Source organism: Centroberyx affinis, unplaced genomic scaffold (genome assembly GCF_046629955.1).
Source record: "Centroberyx affinis isolate AG114_WGS23_722 - 3 ecotype Tasmania unplaced genomic scaffold, CSIRO-AGI_Caff_v1 ptg000359l_1, whole genome shotgun sequence".
Lineage (NCBI taxonomy): Eukaryota > Metazoa > Chordata > Actinopteri > Beryciformes > Berycidae > Centroberyx > Centroberyx affinis.
Window position 1 is genome coordinate 136160 of NW_027279030.1, and position 21555 is coordinate 157714.

General features: G+C 42.1%; 3 protein-coding genes across 4 annotated transcripts; all 3 read left to right on the forward strand.

Annotated features, from left to right (window-relative positions):
- The first annotated feature begins 739 nt into the window (after positions 1-739).
- On the forward strand, positions 740-6742 carry LOC139641276 (Fc receptor-like protein 3). The gene is made up of 8 exons (XM_071515578.1): positions 740-1008; positions 2792-2830; positions 2927-3256; positions 3935-4240; positions 4742-4999; positions 5114-5155; positions 6128-6215; positions 6340-6742. Exons 1-8 carry the CDS (start codon positions 978-980, stop codon positions 6500-6502), a joined length of 1257 nt encoding a protein of 418 aa, XP_071371679.1. The 5' UTR covers positions 740-977; the 3' UTR covers positions 6503-6742.
- Positions 6743-8819: 2077 nt separating this feature from the next.
- Positions 8820-13941, forward strand: LOC139641261 (GTPase IMAP family member 8-like). Its single transcript, XM_071515562.1, has 6 exons — positions 8820-8998; positions 10307-11026; positions 11170-11868; positions 12039-12818; positions 12917-13084; positions 13166-13941. Exons 1-6 carry the CDS (start codon positions 8983-8985, stop codon positions 13384-13386), a joined length of 2604 nt encoding a protein of 867 aa, XP_071371663.1. The 5' UTR covers positions 8820-8982; the 3' UTR covers positions 13387-13941.
- Positions 13942-14076: 135 nt separating this feature from the next.
- Positions 14077-20522, forward strand: rabggta (Rab geranylgeranyltransferase subunit alpha). 2 transcript variants are annotated; one of them, XM_071515573.1, is made up of 17 exons: positions 14077-14160; positions 14521-14557; positions 14684-14794; positions 15104-15228; positions 15337-15524; positions 15771-16028; positions 16268-16351; positions 16456-16538; positions 16658-16753; positions 17304-17409; positions 17522-17573; positions 17651-17739; positions 17878-17966; positions 18047-18163; positions 18289-18402; positions 18562-18649; positions 19632-20522. In XM_071515573.1, exons 2-17 carry the CDS (start codon positions 14555-14557, stop codon positions 19778-19780), a joined length of 1752 nt encoding a protein of 583 aa, XP_071371674.1. In that variant the 5' UTR covers positions 14077-14160; positions 14521-14554; the 3' UTR covers positions 19781-20522. The 2 variants fall into 2 exon arrangements, with proteins under 2 accessions (XP_071371674.1, XP_071371675.1); XM_071515574.1 differs by having other exon boundaries at positions 16664-16753.
- The last annotated feature ends 1033 nt before the right edge of the window (positions 20523-21555 follow it).

Consider the following 21555-nt stretch of genomic DNA (forward strand, 5'->3'; position numbering starts at 1 on the left):
CTAATACCAAATTGATGTAGGTTATGTGGATACGAGCATAATTGAATGCCTTTTTTTCTGGAGATACAATTGATTTTTGATTGCTTTATCATTGGAGATCATAGTTTGCCCGCCTTTTATTTACCACTACATCACTGGTTGTAACTGATTGGATTAGATTAGATAAAATGAAACCCCATGGGTTAATTGGGCTATTGCAGCAGCAAATAACAATACATCAAAGAAAAGTAGGATATAAATAAGAATAGAGAAAATGGGGATTGTATAAACAGACACAACCAACAATGACAACACTTGTAGAAATTAAAACGTGAAAATACAAAAAGATAAGGATTCCAGCATGTGCAGGATATGCAGAATAGCAGCAGTGTCATTAGCAGCAGAACCTACAGAGACAGAAACAATGTCATAAATGTGCGCTATGAAAAAGATGAAAAATATTTTCATAGCGGATTTACATCAGGTTTACAGGGGGGCTATACATATGGACAGAAGAGGTTTGTTGATAGATGATGATGATGATGATGATGATATCGGAGAGGCAAGTACTAAATTGAAAGTTCTACAGAGAATCACAGTAAATTGGCTGTATGGTGGTTTGGGGCGTCTCACCACAGGGAGTTTCACCTTGCTGCCTTCCTCTCTGTCTCTGGACTCCGCTGTCTAATGGTTCTGCCTGTTAACTGGATAAAGGAGGAAGGAAGTGCCCCCACCAAGATGGCCATCTCTGTAGTAGGGTATGCTGTGATAGGGAGTCGAAGCTCCTCCTAACAGATCATTCTTTCATTCTCTTATAGCCTCTAGAATAAAAACCCTATGGATCAGAACCTTGGACCTGTCAAATATATGTAATTTCAGGTGGTGGATAGATATCCCCATTATGATTATTATCACTTTCTGTTTTTTACAGAGAAACATAGAGGAGAATAACTGTGCCGAACTCTGCATCTAATTTTGGATGTTCAGTTCCTGATAGAATGAACATCATCCTCATCTCCAGACTTCTGGGTGAGTTAAACAGCAGATTAAACCTGATTGACTGATGCACAGCTGCCTCTTTGTTGCTGATGAATGATTGAATTCACACAAGCCTATGTATAGCTCTGCAATTAGGTTTTACCAACATACAGTTGGTAAAAACTAAATACATTATTTATGTGGAGTTGGGCCAGAATACTGTGCAGTGTTACAAGAAAAACATAATTATGTTTACATTTTGAATGGATGTAGTTTAAAGCACGCTCCACTGGTGGAGAAAACTGTCCAAGTTTTCTGTTTGTACAAGGGGGGGGGGGTCTGCATTTATCATGTCTCAGCTGTCAGAGCAGTGCTGTTTTAGGATTAAAGCTATGTTCTCTATTTGATATAGATATCAGTACAGTTTGCAGGGATACAGATGTTACTAGACTGCTAGCCTGCAGCAGGGAATTTCAGAGAGTGCTAACTTAAAATTATGCTCAGCAGCCAGAATCTGAATAGGGCTAATGGAAATGATTTGGTGAGGGCTGCCAAATCATTGTGAATTACGTCTTTGACGAACATGAGTTATGTTCCAAACTGTACGACTGCAGCAGCACTATATTATCTGCGGATGCTACAGCTGTCTGACAGGAAAATACAGTGAATGTGTGTACATTCCTTCCACACCCATGGGGATGATAACCGTCTAAACAGTCTCATTAAGAAATGTTAAGCTCCCCACTGTCACAGTGTGTGGCAGCACTCTGATTGTGTGTGTGTGTGTGTGTGTGTGTGTGTGTGTGTGTGTGTGTACGTGTGTGTGTGCGTATGTGTGCGTGCGTGTGCGTGTGTGTGTGTGTGTGTGTGTGTGTGTGTGTGTGTGCATGCGCATAGTACAGTATGAGCATCCATGTATGTAAACAATACAGCCTGGATGGGGATGTCTTTTTATAGCCAAGTCTTGACAGAATGAGGGAATGTTGCAGTATAGTGTCTAGACCGAACACACACACACACACACACACACAAGTCGGTCATGTTGGATGTAATGTTTAAAGTACGACTTGAATATTTAGATTCACTCTTTTTTGGGGCTTTACATTTCATTGTCTCAGTTAAATAACGCACTGGTTCAAAATCAGCACTAGACCATAATTGACTAGTTTCCGCTGGCGTGCCGCCATCTGGGAACAAGCCATCTGAGCTGCGATTCATTCTCATGTTAATACATTACTTCTGATTGGCAGAGCTGACTACAGGCTCTTGGGACTCACATACCCAAAATGGCACCGATGTGGCAGGAACAAGCTTTGGTGGAGCGGCTACAGGGACACAGAAAAAGGAACACATTTGGCTTCAGGGTCTGCGCTTTAGGATCCAACAGCAAAGGCTGGCTTTTCTTCTGTGTCAGTGATGTACACTACCAGTCAAAAGTTTGGACACACCACATTTTTCTTTATTTTTACTATTTTCCACATTTTAGAATAATAGTAATGACATCAAAACTATGAAATAACACAAATGGAATTATGCAGTGACCAAAAAAGTGTCAAACAAATCAAAACTATCTTATATTTTAGATTCTTTGCAGTAGCCACCCTTTCCCTCCCTTGATGGAAAGGAAAAGGCTTTGGAAAGAAATTCATACATAGGCATCAACTTCACTATTTATATTTGTCTAAGAAACATATTTCAAGCATTTAAGCATAAGCCTTTAGATCAAAATGGCTTTAAGATAATGAAAAACAGTACATTCAATCAGGTGTGTCCACACTTCTGGCTGCTATAGTTCTACATGGGTTTGTGTCCAATACATTTCTCTGTTTTTCAGGTGTAACGGCATTTGTCGTCCACGTTGCTACATCTAAAGGTAAAGACAAGCGACTTACATATTGATAAAGAGCTTGCACACTTTATTTGACACAGGCAGGAAAAGAGCAGGAAAATATTTTCTATCTTTCTGCAGCGGCTCCCAAGGTGAGCGTGTCTGTTTGGCCTCCGGGGCCAAACGTGTTCCCTGGAGAGTGTGTGCTGCTACAGTGTGGCGTGGCACCGCTGGGCTCCAGGTTTGTGTTGTGGACCTACCGCTGGTTCAGACACAAACCACACACAGCTCCGACCCCGAACCCCAGACACCTGCTCTCTGGTGACAGCTACTCCATCACGGGGGTTACAAGGGAGGACGAGGGCAGCTACTGGTGCCAGGCGGAGGGGGGAGGGGGAGCGGGAGGGGGAGGTGGGGGCAGCAACTCCACCACTGTGCTGCTCAGCGACACAGCCCGGCTCACCGTGTCAGGTGAGCTACAGGAGCAGATACAAGCTCTGCAGTGTGGGTTTCTTTTATATACACACAGCAACACGGCAGGATGGGAAGGTTACTTTCAAAATGTATTCCAGTACAGTTCCAGTTTATAATGTAGAGTTAGTAATGTAATCTATTGGATTATTCTAACACAACAACATACTCTGGTTATTTGCAGGTACTTTTACATTAGTTTACCCCCAAATGCGTACCACAACCAATTAAGTTCTGATGTGTGTCTATTCTATTTTGGAATTGAGTCTGAATGATCTGATTATTGTCATTTACATTTATACTTTTTAATTGTGTGAAAATGTCTAATCTCACAGTCAAAAGGCCTTGTTCCTTTCAATCATGTGTGTAATCCAACAAGTAATTATTAGTACATCTAGAATCTAAATGCTGTGTTTTTCTTATTAACTGTAATGGCATGCACTTTATTTTTCATAGTCTGCAGTATGTATGTAGTGTATGTAACCCATTACTCAGCAGCCTATTGGCACACAATGGCTAGTACATTTATGCAGATGCAGGTAAACCTTAGGAGATGCAGCCATGTGTCATGTCAGGCAACTACTATAGTATGGGACTTAAACAACTGCATCCCCACTTGTGCTCTACTCTCTCTCTCTCTCTCTCTCTCTCCCCCCCCTCTCTCTCCCCCTCTTTCAGATCTGCCCCCTCCCTTGCTGACTGTGACTCCCAACAGCAGGCAGCTTTTCCGCGGGGAGCATCTCACCGTGCGGTGCCCCGCGTCTCGGAGCAACTCCTCCGGCTGGAGACTGAGGCAGTTCTCTCAGGACTTTGGACTGAGGACCGCAGACTTCCAGACCGGACTGTGTTCCCCGCTAGAGGGCGCTGTTAGTGCGGACGTCCCCAACGCGTGTGTCTTCTCCGGGGTCTACAGTGGGAACGGTGGACTGTACTGGTGTGAGAGCGCTGAGGGCCGCAGCAATGCAGTCAACATCACCGTAAGCTGTGAGTCTTTGTAGTGCAAAGTGCATCCAAACCACAAACACACTGGTCCAGTCTGTCATGTTTGGACACAGCTGATTGAATATACTATGTTTTTCATCATCTCAAAGCCATTTTGATCTAAAGGCTTATGCTTAAAATTCGTTTTTTTAGACAAATATAAATAGTGAAGTTGATGCCTATGTATGAATTTCTTTCCAAAGCCTTTGCCTTTCCATCAAGGCAAATGGAGGCTACTTTAAAGAATCTGTGTTATTTTACAGTTTTGATGTCTTTACTATTATTCTAACTAAAAAAAAATAAAGAAAATGTGGTGTCCAAACTTTTGACTGGGAGTGTAGAAAATCCTAGACTGGGGCTTTAAATGTGTGACATGATAGAGAGACTGTATTTGATATAAGAAAAATGATGATAATGATTGATATGTCCAGGGGTCATACAGGTATGTTTAATGAGCTACAATGAAGGTGTCTATTAAACATGATGATAATCTTTGTCCAACAGATGGTACCATCATCATGAAGAGCCCCGCCTTCACTGTTCCAGAGGGTGATCAAGTGGTCTTGTATTGCCAGTACTGGAACAGCAACCGCAGCAAAACCACCTTCTTCAAAGATGGAGTGGAAGTTCACAGCTCTGACAGTTCAGAGAATGTAATACGGATGACGCTTGACAATGTGACGAGGGCAGACGAAGGCTTCTACAAATGTGCTTCCCAGGACAGAAAGATGGAGAGCCCAGAGAGCTGGTTATCAGTGGGAAGTGAGGAAGGATGGCCGTTGTTTAATTTATTCAGTTTCATTCAAATATTTAACATTCTATATTGCATGACTGAAACTGAATCTTTGAAAGGATGTGGTTTGTTTTCTGTTTTAGGCAACTCAACGTCAGCAGATGGGACAACAGTCTCCACTCATGGTAAACTGATTTCAAATTGTTGATACACCCACTAGTTTTAAATGGAATACTGATATATGAACTGTGACGATTACCAGGCAAAGAAAAGTAATCAGTTTCTGATTACTGAAATGTGTAAATATGTTACTGTTGTATTACTTTTTAAATTACCTCTGGTTCGTTTTTGGATAAAATCTGTCATGTTTTCAGACATACAGCAGGCTATGCATAAACCAAGAATAATGTTTGAAAATTCAGTTTGTTATATCTTATATAACTCTCAGTGGTATGAGGCTGCCTTTCAGAGAGAATTATCTTCTGCATGCATGATAAAAAAGACCAAATAATAAGCTCCAAGAACCAAAGAATAGCTCAATTTAACTCACTGTTTCTGTAGCAGCAGTGTTGGGGTGCGTTTTACACCAATTCAAACCTCTGAGAAGGTGCTCAGTCGATGCCTAATGTGCGTATTTGTGCTTTAGAAATGAAATCTGAACGGTTAATTACAAATGGTTTTCAGTTGAGCTGCTTTTTAAAATTGTGATGTCCACGTTTCAGTACTCTAACATCAGCACTTATAAAACCTACAAATCATTGGGGAGCCCCGGTGGGTTCGAATCCAGCCTGCGGTCATTTGCTGCATGTCCTCCTCTCTCTCTCTCCCCCATACCTTCCTGTCTCTCTCACACTGTCTCTATCAATAAAGCATAAAATGCCTAAAATAAATCTTTAAAAAAAACCTACTGTATGACATGTATGACACACTGAAAAGTATCTTGTGTTGATTTGCAGTCACACTACACAATCCAAGGAATGCAGTTTCTGTTACTACCCAGGTGTTGCAGATCATGACACATATTCATAGCATTCCCATGATGTCACATGCATTTCCTACACTATACACAACTCGATGTTGTTTTCCTACCAAGATGGCCGTGTGGTGATGTAACAGAATACTGTGTATAGATAAGTATGATTTGTTTCCTTGATCAGGCACCTGGACCTGGGTTATTCTGTCCTGCTGGATTGTTGGACTTCTGCTCTTTATTCCTCTGATCGTTTGGCTGGTTTATCACTACAGGTCAGTTACAGCATCTGTAAACCTGGCTCAGTTTACTTATCACTCTCTCTACTGTAGATATGTATTGTTTATAAAATGAATCACAAGTCAAGCTGTTCACTAAATGTCTGTTATTTGGTTGAAGGTACCAAAAGTTGTGCAGCCGTAGCTGCTGGCCAGTTTCCAAAGAAGAACTACCGGCAGTGGAGCTTCCCAAGACCAAGCAGGATGTGACAGAGGTGCAGTGGGATCTGTCCTGGATGGAGATGTCCAATCTGCTGGACAAGCAGTTATATCCTGTCAGCTAAAGGATCGCTCTCACCTGAAACATGTCCAGAAAACACTGAACACTGTTTTTTTACTCTCCTACTACGCTGGATGTGAATTTAAAATCTGAATTTAAATGCTGTTAGGTCTTGGAGAGACACAGTCCTGACCTGCATCTCAGTGAGAATTATTGTGAGGGCATGTCACACATATTTGAATGTATTAAATTTCAAGTACACCACCTTAAAATAAATACTTGTGTACAACATACATATATTTTGTTTGCAGTTAGTTTGTTCTAAACTAAGATCATGCTTTTTATTTACAGTGAATATCAGAAGTCTACACACCCTTTCAAATTTTCTAGTTTTTATTGCCCTGAGCCCTGAAATGAAACCCCATTAGACTTTTTTCACTTTCCTTTGAATAAAATAAGCCACAAAATCAAAGTAGAAACAAAACGCTTGTCATTCCTGATAATGTATTAAAAATGGAAAGCTAAAACACCGTAGTGGCGCACACCCATTCAATTTGTGGTTTGTAATTGCGTTATGATTTAACCAATCACCATTACCCTGCATGGTAACAGCTAATTTTCCTCCAGCTTTAATTAAATGAAGTGATCCTAATTAGATTAATTAAAACTAGGAGTTCACTGGAGGTTTTCTTTTTTGCATAGTGTATATCAGTGTGAAGAGACAAGCACGGGCAACAGGGAGCGAACACAATATCTTTGAGATGTTATTGTTGAAATGTCAAGGTTAGGAGAGGGATATAAGAAGACTTTTAATACACCATGCAACAGTGAAGACTATAATCAAGAAGTGGAGGAGTTCTGGCATCTCCAGGACTGTGTGTGTGTGTGTGTGTGTGTGTGTGCAACCATTTCACTTTTCACTCCATAATTCTGCGCTGTGGGTTAGGGTGCCAAGATGAAAGCAACTTCTCACTAAAAAGAACATCCAGTCCCATCTAAATTATGCAAGCAGACACGGTCAGTCTCCCAAAATCATGTGAGAAAATGTTTTATGGTCTGATGAAACCAAGTAGAACTTTTTGGTCTTAATTCCAGAAGATATGTTTTGGTGCAGAGCCAACGCAGCTCCTCCTCACCCAGAGAACAAAGTATCTACTGTGAAGCATGGTGGCGGCAGCATCGAAATATGTGGCTGTTTCTCTTCAGAGGGGATAGAGAGGGAAATTAATAGCTCCAGATAACAAGATATTATGAGGAAAAATCTGCTGCCCTCCGCAACAAAAAACCTCAATTTAAATAAGAAGTTAATCTTTCAGTATAACAAGAATCTGAAGCACACGGCCAAATCAATCAAGGAATGGCTGGAGGAAATGAGTATCAGTATCCTGGCCCAGTCAGAGTGCAGAGCTCAATCCTGTAGAAAATCTCTGGTTTGGCCTAAAGCGGAGTGAGCATAGAGGTCCTCTTCAAATCTGAGTGAGCTTGAACTTTTCTGCAATTCTTACATCCAGATGTGTTGGCAGAGAGATGGTTATCAAATTTAAAGGGGCTTCTACTAACTATTAACTCAAAGGTTTGTACATTTATGAAACCACGTTTTTTTGTTTGTTTGTTTTTTAATACATTATCATAAATAAGTTGTTTTTACCTTGATTTTGATGGCTACTATATACAAATGAAAAGTCTGATTTAATGGGTTTTTAAATCAGACCTCAAGGCAATAACAGTAGAAAATTTGAAAGGGTGTGTAGACTTTTGTTATCCAATTTAATTGATGTGTTATTTTGTTTGACCTACATACAGTAGGTGCTAGGTTAGGATTAAAGGAATAGTTCACCCAAAACGGAAAATTCTGTCATCTACTCCCCCTCATGCCAGTTGAAACACAGGCGAAGTATGTCCATATAACACACAAGGAGGCTGCAGCACAACTCCATAGCAGCCTTCTCCAAAACAACTGAAGTCAGTGGGGACCAGTTCTTCAGAGATCCAAAAAGACCTACAGTAAATTTACACCATAATTTAGTGCAAATCTTAAATATAGTTGATTGATTTGCAACAAATAATGGTGTATAGGTCTTTCTATTCACATGTGATTTTGTTTTGGAACTCTAAAGAACAGGTCCCCGTTGACTTCAGTTGTTTTGGAGAAGGCTGCTACCAAGTTGTGCTGGCAACCTCCCTGTGTGTTATATGGACTAACAAATTTCACCTGTGTTTCATTTGGCATGAGGGTGAGCAGATAATGACAGAATTTTCATTTTTGGGTGAACTATTCCTTTAACAAACAACAGCTCAGCTTTTCATGCCACTGGTAAAACCTGTTAGGTGGCCCTATATAAAGGTTCAGTTTCCCATCACATGGCACGCGATCACAGAAGCATAGACCAGCAGCGAGTGAAGTCTGATGGAAATTCCTAGAGAAGGAAATCATGTTTGCTGAACATATTTAACCCGAGGGTCAACTTCTGAGAGAATTCACCCTCACTGACCTCTACTGAGCTGAGAGACCTCCGGCTGAGGACAAGAAGCAGGCCAGACAACATGGAGACAAACCTTGGTGAGTTAATCAAGATGGTATTGTTTAATACATACTGTACGTACTGTAGCTGCATAGTTTAAGGTGCTTCAAGACACAGTTACTTTAAGCTTAAGTGTCCCATTATCAAGGGCTTTCTGGCTGATGTGTTGTGTAGATTTAGCACTATCAAATATTCAAATTATGTATTTTTCTCATGTAACATGCAAAACTACTGTGGGCTAAAACTCAGCTCAGTCAAACAGCATATTTGGTTAACTAAAGGAATAATTGTTTACAATCCTTACACTGCTGTATAGCAGTCAACAATGTGTGGAGACCATTTACTTTGCCTTGATCACGAGATAAGTCAGTAATGATACAATAAAAACAGGCAGTCTCTAACTGACAGCAGTGGTATGCGTTCAGAAATCAACAATGCCCTACCTGAATGTACTGAAGGCTCTGGTACAATGCCAAACAAAACCAGTTAGACCTGACTCCTGTCTGCCTGTAAGGATGGAGGAAAAGTTTGATTCCCAGAACCACACAACTCGATATGTCACCCAAAATATCACTTTCCAAGAAGGTAAACCCTGCTTTTCATAATCCTACCCTTTGGCAGACGTTTCATGCATTTTCCTTTGCCATTGTATATTTTTAGATAAAGTGACATGTCAGGAAGGAAGTGAGGATTTTTTTTTTATTTCTAAACATCACAAAACGCCAGTGTTGATGGAGGATGATGACTCATTCTCAGCTGATTCCACTGATCTCAGTTCCTTGAAGTTTTTTCATTTGACATCCAACATAATTTGCTTTGATTCAAGGTCTAAGACGCTACATTCTAAAAATATTTCACTGTTCTGATCTTGTTTCCCATTGTTGTTATTCTCCAGGCATCAGCGCAGATTTGTCCAAAGCATGACTCAGTTTACCAAATGAAAAGGATTTACAAAGTCAAAAATAACTCTCAGAAATAACTCACTGAGGAACAACACAGCACACGTTTACAACAACATTTCTTTTCTATCCGTCATAATCTAAAGCAGCAGAAACATTTTTACATGTTGCTGTGAAAACCTTGTCATTCCCAATGTTGATGATTTTCATGTTTTCACTTCAACTGAAGAATCTTCTATGGTTGAGAAAATCCTCTGACCTCTTATGAAACTTTTTCAAAGTCAATTGGATAATGCCAAAAATGCATTGCTATCAAACTAAAACAAGCCATTTTTTTATTTTTTTATTTTGGAGATACAAGGTTTCCACCCAACGTCAAGATTCTTTGTTTCTGCATAATATGTCTGGTCCAATAAGAGTGATTTTCATGATTTTTTTGCCTCACAGGGAAGAAAGGCAACATTGCCCTGCCAGAGGTCAGGATCATTCTGATTGGTGGGAGATGGTCTGGTAAAAGCTCCTCTGGCAACACCATACTTAGGAGGGAAAGGTTTGAGTGCGGCAGAACCAGGACAGCTCAGTCTGAACTGAGAAACGAGGTGGTGGAGGGGCGCAGGCTCACTGTGGTCGACGCCCCGGGATGGAACAGCTACCACTCCCTCACTGAGATCCCGGAGGGGGACAAACAGACGTTCAAGCTCAACCCGTCCAAGTGTCCTCCGGGGCCGCACACCTTTCTCCTTGTCATTCCTATAGACTCGGCTTTCTCCCTGGAGCAGAGAAAACCGCTGGAGGAGCACATGAAGCTCCTGGGAGAGAGGGTCTGGAAACACACCATGGTGCTGTTCACCTGTGGGGATTTCCTCCAGCAGAAGACAATAGAGCAGCACATTGAGAGCGAGGGAGTGGCGCTCAAGTGGTTAGTAGAGAGGTGCGGGAACAGGTACCATGTTTTTAATAACAAGGATAAAAGTGACTCATCACAGGTCACATCGCTGCTGGAGAAGATAGACGAGATGGCGTGGCATAACAACGGCGGTTGCTATGAGGTAGATGAACTTACTTTTCAAATAATTCAAGAGAAGCAACGGGCAACAGCCGAAAGGGCAGATGAGAGACGGAAGAGGGCAGAGGAACAAAAGCAGAAAATGAAAGCACTAATTCCAGGTGAATGCTAAACTCAAACATTGCAGCTACTGTAATATTTGTTCTTGTATCATTGTTTGCAATATTTTTGTCATGACTTAAGTAAAATCTATGACTTGCTGTAAGGCCCATGGCTAACTATGATTTGATTTTTCTGACAACAGAAAACCAAAAACCGATCCCAGAACTCAGGATGGTTCTCTTGGGAAGTCGAAACGTGGGGAAAACCTCAGTAGGGAACACCATCTTAGGAGTCAAAGAGCAAGAGGATGGGAAAAGAACCGCACAGTCAGTGGTCAGGCGGGGTTATGTGGACAAAACTGCTATAACTCTGGTTGACACACCAGGTTGGTGGAAAGGCTTCCCGGCCTCTGACACCCCCGAAATGATCAAACAGGAAGTTATGAGCAGCATGTTTCTGTGCTGCCCCGGGCCTCATGTGTTCCTGCTGGTGATCGATGCAGATGCGTCCTTTAATGCCAAGCACCGAGCCGCAGTGAAGGGACACCTGGAGCTGCTCGGGGAAGATGTGTGGAAACACACCCTTGTAGTTTTCACCAGAGGGGACTGGCTGGGGCGGAGGACCATAGAGGAATACATTGAAGGGGAGGGAGAAGCCTTGCAGTCGCTTGTTGACAAATGCGGCAATAGGTACCATGTCATTGATAATAAGAATAAAGATGATGGCACTCAGGTCACAGAGATGCTGGAGAAAGTCAGTGAAATTGTCGCTGGAAATGGTTGGAACCATTTTGTCCCGGATGAGCAGATCTTTCTGACCATTAAGGAAAGAAGAAAGGAAGTGGAAGAAAGAGCAAAACTGAGGCAAAGCAAAATCAAAGCCAAAAGAGCGAGTTTCAAAGGTAGAGTTTAGATTCCACTGCAACATTAGTGTCGCAATTTTTATTTATGAGTAAATGTGTTATTGGTAAATATATGGTAGTGGTATAACAACACCCCACTGTTTCTTCGTATTGTGTGTATGTGATACTGTCTTTCACCTTGTAATGACAGATAGTCGTTTTCTTCTCAGGTTCCAGAAATAAATTACAGGAGCTCAGGCTGGTGATGTTTGGTCAAAAGACAGTTGGGAAGAGTGCAATGGGAAATATCCTCCTGCGCAAAGAAGTCTTTGCTACTTGTCAGAATGAATACTGTCAAGCGGAGAAGGGAGAGGTTGCAGGCCGACTGGTCACAGTGATCGACACCCCAGGGTGGCACAAGGATCCCTCCCGGTACACCAAGGAGAAGGACAAAGAAATCGTCCGAGGTTTGTCTCTTTGCCCTTTGGGAGCCCATGCTGTTCTGCTGGTCGTCCCGTTAGACTTGGCATTCACAGAAGCTCGGCAGAGAGCGATGGAGGAACACATGAGCCTGTTGGATGCCAGTGTGTGGAAACACACGCTGGTTGTCTTCACCTATGGAGACAGGCTAGAAGACAAATCCATAGAGGAGCACATTGAGAGGGAGAAAGCCTCTCTACAGTGGCTGGTAGACAAGTGTGAGAACAAGTACCACGTTCTCAACAACATGAAGAAGATGGACACTAACCAGGTTACCGAGCTGTTTGAGAAGATAGAGGAAATGGTGGCAGGGAACGGCGGCCAGCTTTTCTGCCCTGACATGAGAGACACCCATTGGAGAATTGAGGAGAAGTTCAGGAGGAAGGAGCTCAAGCAAGTGCTGAAGCTACGTCTGGAGCAGGAGTACAGGAGGAGAGAGCTGGAGCTGATGATGGGCTTCAGGCAAACACTCCTCGACCTGCAAGCTGAGCTCAGGGGAAGTATGACGACCACCAAGCACAAGTCACTGAGTGAGTATTATGCTGTGACGGGGATGATCAATACGTTGTTTCATGTTAACATAAATGCTTTAATTTTTTAATCTTTCGTGTTGCTGATTGATTATTAGTCGGTGAGACACCAAAAATTAAAGGTATCGGTCAAAAGAAGAAGGATGGAAAGGAGAAAGAGGAAAAGGTAGAGAAGAAAATCAGCCAGGAAATTGAAAAACTGGATAAGGACATACTGACATCCTCAAATCTTCTTCGGAACAGCAAGGAGTTCTTGATCCCAGACCGTAAGTAAAAATATGGTTTTATGGTTCACCAAAGCATTCACCATGACACCAAAATCAATCTGTGCTTTGTTTGATTCACAGTGAGTGGCGACAGCCCACCGTCGTCTGTAGCTGGGTCTTTACCGGACAGACAAAAGTCAAACAGCAACTTTGAGAAAGTCCTGGGTTGGCTGGCCACACTTCAGATCGGCAGAAACATAGAGGACCAGCTGACCCTCAACTTCTCTCAGACATCAGGATACAGATCCCTGCCATGCAAAGACTTCTTTGACCCCAACAGAGAAATGTATGATCCTGAATGAAATGAGAGGCCATTCCCTTTGCATAGTCTCAATAGACTGTTGAAAATGGAAATTGCATTATAGCACTGCAGAATTTGCACTTACTTGGGGAGTTTCAGTGGTGTATAACAGGGGTAGGCCTACTTGATGCCAGTGTATGTTTATAGTAAACTTAACCAATAACATTAGCTGTTAGACAAAAAGATAATTTTCTTTAAATATTTTGCAAACACACATTTAGATATGCATCGTGATTCAAATGAGCAAACAAGCTAATTTTGTGTGTGTGTATGTGTATGTGTGTATGTGCATTATTATGTGTGTGTGCATAATTTAAATACATATTTCACTATGTCAGAGCAATTTTAGTAAATTATGTATGTCAACATATATTGAGTTCACATTCAGTAGACTCTTCAACTTCTCTTACCATGCTTTTTAGGGGCTTTTTGTCACTATCATCTCATCATCTCGTTTTTATATGGACTTTTACAAATCCCTCCACCCCAAAACACTGTTAACTCTCCCTCCTGTGTGTATATGCACGAACAAACTCTTGCTAGTAAAATAAACAAGTGGAACAATATTTCTTGTGCTGCTGTTTGCTGATTTCTCCACTAGAGAGCGCCATAACCATAACATTATGATTACAAAAATATTCCTTCCGTGACGTCAATTTTATGAGACGGAAGTAAAAATTGTAGTTGTTAGAGTCTCTAGAGTGACACAGACAGATCTAACCGTATTTCGGTAAACATAAAGCAAACGAAGTTAAACCAGTCGTGTGTTTTTTAGGTAAGTAAAGCGATTTACAAAATTTAGAATTAAAACACATTTTCTGTCGCACGTTCCTGTTAATCTACGCCGGTGTGATTGAACAGTGAATCAGCCCAACCCAGTGTTGTTGACTGGCAACGTAGCTAACGTAGCAAGCTAACTTCAGATGGCTCAGGAGTGTCTGTGTTGTGTTTTTTAACTTCACTGAGGGCAGGATACATGCACACTGATTATCAACTAGCGTCAGGACTCACAGGATTTACTTGTCACAACTTTTGAGCCCATATGAATCTGTCAGCTGTCTGTGCGTCTGTATAATATTAACGTTACCTAGGCCTAACCTAGAATCTCACCTTCATATGCTATCTTTTTAAATAGATTTTTAGAGAAGTGTCTTTCCCAGACGAAAAGGATGGTAAGAGACTCATTCTTCATTCATTCTGTGTTGAAATGCATACACTACATATACTACATATATGGGGGAGTCAATTATTCATCATAATGAACTGTAACCACCTCCCCCTCTTTCTGTCACTGACAGCATGGTCGAGTAAAGATTAAATCCACAGCTCAGCAGGAGGAGGAGAAAAGAAAGGAGCGGGAGAAGAAACTGAAGATATATGTGGCTGCACGGGATGCCTGTTTTTCTAAGGTCCTTTCAAAAGAAATGCACATTGCACCATAAAGAAATGATTGTCTGTAGGCTGTATATGAAAGTTAAAGTACTTTCAGCAGGCTCTATGCTTTGCGGATGGAGTTTGATTGACTGACCAGCCATTAAGCAGTTTCAGATTCGTTAATTAATTGTTACCATTGTTTAGAAATGATCCTCACTAGATTGAATTATGATTCAGAATCACTTAATCACTTAATCCGCTTGTGCTCATTTGTCTCATGTCCCTCCCTCCTGTCCGTCTGTTTGCCTTTCTCACACGCTCACTCGCCCTGTTGTGTTTGTCAGAGGAAGGAGGGCGTTTGGGATGACGAGGCCCTCCAGCTGACCCAGCAACTACTGTCATCCAATCCTGATTTTGCGACCCTCTGGAACTACAGAAGAGAGATTCTAATGCACCTGGAGACTGTGAGGTTAGATCACTGTCAATTATGCTGGGCTTCCGAATAGTTTACTGCATATCGTGTTTTGACGAATAAATCATCTTGAGATATCACAGCAGGATGATGTTTTTATTTCAGGGAGGAGGACGACGTGCAGAAGATATACGAGGCCGAGCTGTCATTTCTGGAGTCTTGTCTGAAGGTGAACCCCAAGTCTTACGGCAGCTGGCACCACCGAGGCTGGGTCTCGGTCCGCTTGCCTCGACCGGACTGGGCTAGAGAACTGAGCCTGTGTGATCGCTGCCTCAGCTTGGACGACCGCAACTGTGAGTAGTGCAGGGGGGAAAATAGGACAGAGCAAGGAAATGCATTTCATAACGGGGATGTAAGCTGTGGGGTGGGGTGGAGGAGGAGGTTTAAGGAGACTGTAGATTCACAGAGATGAGGAGGAAGAGAGGCTGTTCATAATTATTTATTTTGTGTCAATTTAGCTAGTCATGACACCTCACTGCACTATTTCTTTGCTTACATTTCCGTCCCCTTCTCAAACTATATCCTCTCGTCTCTCCCAGTTCATTGCTGGGACTATCGCCGGATGGTAGTGAAGATGTCCGGTGTGCCCGTGGATCAGGAGCTGCAGTTCACTGATCGTCTCATAGGCTCCAACTTTTCCAACTACTCCAGCTGGCACTACCGCAGCACTCTGCTGCCGCTGCTCCACCCAGAGTCTCCGGAGCCCCCCTCGCCCTGCCGCCAGCCCCCCCAGTCCTCCCCTCCACCTTCCCCACAAACCCACTCCCACCGCGTCTGTGAGGAGCAGCTGCTCAAAGGTACATGTCATGACTAATGAATGGTCGTATTGTCTAGACAGCTGTTTGTAGTTGGGCAATACTGATTAGAGACAGACAGGGGGCAGTCTGCATCTTAACAGGCACTGTAAGCATTATAGTTTGGTTTAACAAGTGATGCCTGATAACTTCATGTATGCATGGTAGCTGTTTTACACTGCAAAATCCAACTTATTACAATTAGCATATAACAATATCAATTTATTCATGTTTTTGTCCAGAATATGAGCTTGTACAGAATGCTTTCTTCACCGACCCCAATGACCAGAGCGCTTGGTTCTACTATCGGTGGCTGCTAGGCAGAGGTGTGTGTCTCTGTAATTGTGTCTATATGCTGTGTGTATTTGCTGTGTTCATTTATCACATGCGACTTGTTCACACCTAAGTTGTCTAGCTTTCTGTGTCACAGCGGAACGTGAGGAGATGATAAGCTGTGTGTATGTCAGTCGGGACGAGGAGAGAGTGGCTGTGGCCTTCTCCAGGCCCGTCAATGTGAGTACCTTCACATATTCTCATGAAAGGAGTGGGCTCATTCTTAATCCAGTATTCATACACCCTGGTTGTGCCATACATTCTCTCAATCCCCTCCCTTCATGCCTTTGTTCTCGGAGGCGCAGTCTGTCGGTCTGATGCTGGTGCTGGACGGCCAGCCCCAGAGAGTGGAATGGAGGAGTGTCCACCCACGCTTCAAACACAGCCCTGTTTGGGTATCCTTTCCAGTATTGCACAAAGTGGACAGGTTATAACCACACCCGTTAATGTTGACTGTCACTGCACGCTGCTGACTGTACAGGATACCGACCGGTTTAACATTCTGTTCACATCATTCTTTACATGCCACCTGCTGATAAGACCTCGCTATGGTGTGTGTAACAATGAAGAGCATGGTGGAGAAAGATTAGACTGTAACATCGATCAATGCACTGTCATGCAGTGTTAATGTTATCACTACTACTGGAATGTACTGTGTATCATTTCTTTGTTAGCTCCTTCAACCTCACAATACAGAGTGGCACAGAAGGCACTTCAGTCAAACAGCTTTAAGATGTTTTGTAGCAAGCATCCGCTCTGCTGAAGTGTCCTTTGGCAAGACACTGAATCCCTCCCAGCTCCCGTTGTGCTGTTCTGTAGCTGATCCGACGGTCTGAAGGGATCAAGCAAAAATAGCATTTCTCCTTAAGGAATAAAAACAAACATTTCTCTGTACTAAAGCACATCTGGAGTTTTGTCCATATTTGAACCTTAACTCAGGCTCAGATCTGCGATCTTCCTCCTGGGACGATAAGTGACATCACCAATGAACATAATCTGACTGTGCACTGGACTGAAAAACACACTCACAGAGACTGTGCTCTGTACACAGGTGATGCATATTGTGTATCCACTGGGATTTAAATGTCATGTACTCTTAGGGGCTGTATCGTTTACATTTCCTCGAGTTTCCATTCACTGAAAATCATCTTTAACTTCCCCAGGTCGAACTGAGAGTTGGTGTCGGGACTCCGCTACTGATCAGGAACTTTTCAGGTACTGCGTTTGCACGATGACTGTGTATCATGTAGTTTGTTTGAGGAATAAGAATTGAGTGTGACCTTTCTCTGTAGGAGTGAACTGTCAGTGGAGAAGACCTCAGTGTTACAGTCTGAGCTACAATCTTGCAATCAGCTGCAAGAACTGGAGCCGCTGAATAAGTGTAAGTGCTTTTATATTCCTTACATCCACAGGGTTCCTTGTTTATTTACAGAGCCAAATTGGCAACCACACGCGTATAAACAGATCACAATGAAGTCTGCCCTTGATCCTGTTGTTGATCCTCTCTTCACTCTGGCAGGGTGTTTGCTGACCATCATCCTCCTGATGAGGGCACTAGACCCCCTGGGATACGAGAAAGAAACCCTAGCTCATTTCCAAACACTCAAAGTGAGTACCAGCTGATAGATTATACTGGTACATAGTGCTGGTACAGGACACTGAGTGAACTGTCCCACTTTCTCCCTCAGGAGGTGGACTCCATGCGCTCTGCCTATTACAGTGACCTGTGCAGTAAGTTTATGATTGAAAACACCATTCTCAAAATGGAGTATGCAGAAGTACGCGTCTTCAGTATCTCTGACAAGGTTGGTTCATAATTATTATGACAATTACATTATTTTAACTTGTTATGAAATCCTGTCGGAATATCTTGCCCATTGGAAAGGTCTAATGTAAAGTGATTTCGGTCTTCCCCTTTCTTTCACAACAGACCCTGACCACTTTATGCCACCTGGACCAGCTGTTATTGGTTACCCATATTAATCTGTCCTCCAATCAGCTGCAGCGGCTGCCTCCTCAGTTTGCAATGCTGCAGTGCCTGGAGGTAATAAAGCTGCGATTCCAATCCAATTATCTGTTATACAAGGAATGTTTTTCATTTATTATTTTGTTTGTCCTTCAGCCCGGTTGGTAAATTACCATAGGAAATATGTATTTACATATTGATTACGTTCTGATTAAAATGACTGCTTCACACTTCCAGGTCTTGGAGGCAGATAACAATTCCATAGAAAACTTGGAAGGAGTGCATCATCTTCCCAAACTGGAGGAAATCATCTTAAAGAATAACAGTATCCTTAAATCAAAGATTCATATTCTTTAGTTTGTTGACTCAGGGAGGTTGTGTGTGTTAGTCATGTGACACAGATGTCAGAGGGCTCAAGTGTGTGGGATTCAGCTGGTTTGACAGGGAGATGCAATAGCAGCGTCTAGCAGCAGGCTGTCCTAAGCTATTATTTAAAAAAAAAAATAGCAGTGGGTTTCCCTTTATATTTTGCCCTATAATATTCTGGATCATGGCGTTATTGAATTGGTTAAATGGCTGAAACAGTCAGCGCCTCTCACACCTCTTTCACTGTGTACTAGTGACTCGGAAATGTGTGGGTCACCATTGAGTGTGAAAGGGTCGATGCCGCAAAACGACCCCCATCAAATTCTGCTTGGCTAGGTGTGAAAATCAGTGGCTATCAAGCATCGGGCCACATCACCTTGGCTCATTTTACCAGCCTGGATGTAACATAAAAGGTGCTCGAATACAAGGGTTGTGTTTACAAAGTTGGGAAATTGCAGCGGTGACAGCAGACTCTTCAACTCAGGAACACTTGAATAAGGTCGGACAGCCTTAATTGCTGCGTAAAACTTTTGTTTGGTGATTGAGAAAATAAAATCAGCTCACAGAAACATCAGCATCAATGAGAAGGGAGAGACAAACAACGTTTACCCGCTGTAGACCGCTTCCCCTTCACGCCTCACTAACCCACATTAACTCAGTTGATTTGCCCGACAGGAATTAATTATCTTTGCAGGTTAAGACACTGAATGACAACTGAATAACATTTCAGTGTGTATACGACCTGAACGTACTTACATACACCTGTTTGTATCCAAGTCTTCCAATTTTAGAGATAGAAAAATAAATGCATATCTAATTTCTCATTTTATCTTCTGCATCAGTGTTAGGAACACTATGAGGATATGTGCAGTTTCTTTTTTGTTCATTGATACTAATGTTACCGACCATTAGTACAGATTTTCATTAACCTGAATGCACAGAAATATCCAAGCTGGCAGACCTTCAACCTCTGGCCTCCTGCCCCAAGCTGAAACGCCTTGATCTCCGTGGCAACCCTGTCACCCAGACTGCCAACATCCAGACGGAGTTAGCCGAGCTGCTGCCGTCAGTCACCGACCTCCTGCTCTGATCAGACGCAGGGCAGGAATCACTGCCATCGTCATTTGTTTGTTCTTATGTCCCTGTTTCTGGGCATGTATGTTCTTGAAAAGCAAGTGGGTGTTTTCCAAGTGTCTTGTGACTATACCACTGTTTATTCCACTTGTTTGGGAGAATCTGAATCACACCGGCCTGAAAGATTTGAATGCTTGATGCATTGAAGCATAATGTCAAAGACCTCACTGAAACACCTTCACAGAAAGTCTAGATGTGTGGGTGTGTGAGTGTGTGTGTGTGTATGTATAATGTGTCTGTCTGCATAACTGTGCATTTGCAAGTGTGTATTACTCTCTGTTGCATCGGTTTGTTCAATTGTGTGTGCGTACGGATGTGGTGCTCAACACAACACACCCAAATGCATGCTGAAACACTGATAATGCAGTAAATCGACTGTAGATGGATTGGCTTATTGCTTCTAGCAAGCTTTGAAAGTCGAATGTCACGGTTAAATTTGGAGAAAAGCCTTATTAAGAGACTTATTAACAAAAGCTGATGATCGGAGCGTTGCATAGTTCTCATACATATCTTTTGAAAGGTGTAAAACATTTACAATATGACACTAGTGTTGCACAGTAAGTCACTGATCCACCAATAAAACAGCACACATGGTGTCACTGCCTTCCAACAAGCCTCCTGTGTGGTTTTCTATGGTCGTCGAAATGGGTTCATCAGAGGTACTGGCTTTTCCTGAAATTAGACAAATATACCATAATGTATTCACCAGTTGGCTCAGTAGGTGTGCCAGCGCCACTAAGGGTGTGTCATCTGAATTAGATTTGTCTTCAGTTACAACATTGTCATTGTCGTTTTGTGAGTTAAATCTGATTTTGCAACACAGGTGTTGACGCCCGCTTTACTTTGACGTCAAGGCATTTTGAGAAGGGTTCCAAAGAAAACCTGGAGTTGAACACTTTGTCATTTGGGAGTGTCGTTACCAAAGGTGCTATGGTTGGCACCTTTGGTAACGCTTTTTATTGCTCATATGCTGTTTGTTGTTTTTGGACCTGATGCCAAATTATACTGCAGAAATGTCCCTAAGCAACCTGAGGTGAGATGGTGGTGGTGATAATGACAATGAAGTAAAACACCTTTTTTTATTTTGTGGCCATAGTAAGAAAACTATTAAAGTAAATGCTGTATGATTGTGTTTTTTATGAGTGAGACAGCTCAGCTGTAACAGCAGCAGGAAATGAGCACCAGGTGTCTGTCAACAAGAAGTCCCAGTGACTGTTCCATGACATCTGAAAAATTCAGGGTTGTGCAGTGTCTTGATGATGCAATGTGCTTGTGAAGCCAATCGACCAGTTTTTCTGTTTCTGCTGCTTATCTAGTCCAAGTAGCCTACTTCTTCATATAAACCAAATTTATTTATTTATTTATTTATTCATTTCTTTCTTTCTTTCTTTCTTTCTTTCTTTCTTTCTTTCTTTCTTTCTCCCCAAATCATACTGAATGTCCAAGATACTAGAAAATAGCATATAAAAACTGGTTTTGTATTTATTTAATTAATTAATTAATTTATCTCAATTAATTCTTGGACTTAAATAGACTGTAGAGTTCTTAATAAATTTCTAACATCTAAACACTTGATTGTTTTCCAAAATACGTTTCTGGGGGACTAGCTGCATTTTGGGAAAATTGTTCATACCCTAAACAAAAGAATCATACATACAAAGAAAGTTGTTGTTTTTTCGCTTTACAAATAAAATGTGCCACATAGAATCCACCTCTTTTGAAACGTAGCCT

Bases quoted from the DNA above. Each gene is read 5' to 3' on its own strand.
- LOC139641276 (XM_071515578.1), top strand. From the start codon at position 978: ATGAACATCATCCTCATCTCCAGACTTCTGG. The intron at 2,831-2,926 runs GTAAAGACAAGC...ATCTTTCTGCAG, and splicing joins CCACGTTGCTACATCTAAAG to CGGCTCCCAAGGTGAGCGTG. The intron at 3,257-3,934 runs GTGAGCTACAGG...CCCCTCTTTCAG, and splicing joins AGCCCGGCTCACCGTGTCAG to ATCTGCCCCCTCCCTTGCTG.
- LOC139641261 (XM_071515562.1), top strand. The intron at 12,819-12,916 runs GTGAGTATTATG...ATTGATTATTAG, and splicing joins CACCAAGCACAAGTCACTGA to TCGGTGAGACACCAAAAATT. The intron at 13,085-13,165 runs GTAAGTAAAAAT...TTTGATTCACAG, and splicing joins GGAGTTCTTGATCCCAGACC to TGAGTGGCGACAGCCCACCG.
- rabggta (XM_071515573.1), top strand. The intron at 16,352-16,455 runs GTGTGTGTCTCT...TCTGTGTCACAG, and splicing joins TCGGTGGCTGCTAGGCAGAG to CGGAACGTGAGGAGATGATA. The intron at 18,650-19,631 runs GTATCCTTAAAT...CTGAATGCACAG, and splicing joins AATCATCTTAAAGAATAACA to AAATATCCAAGCTGGCAGAC.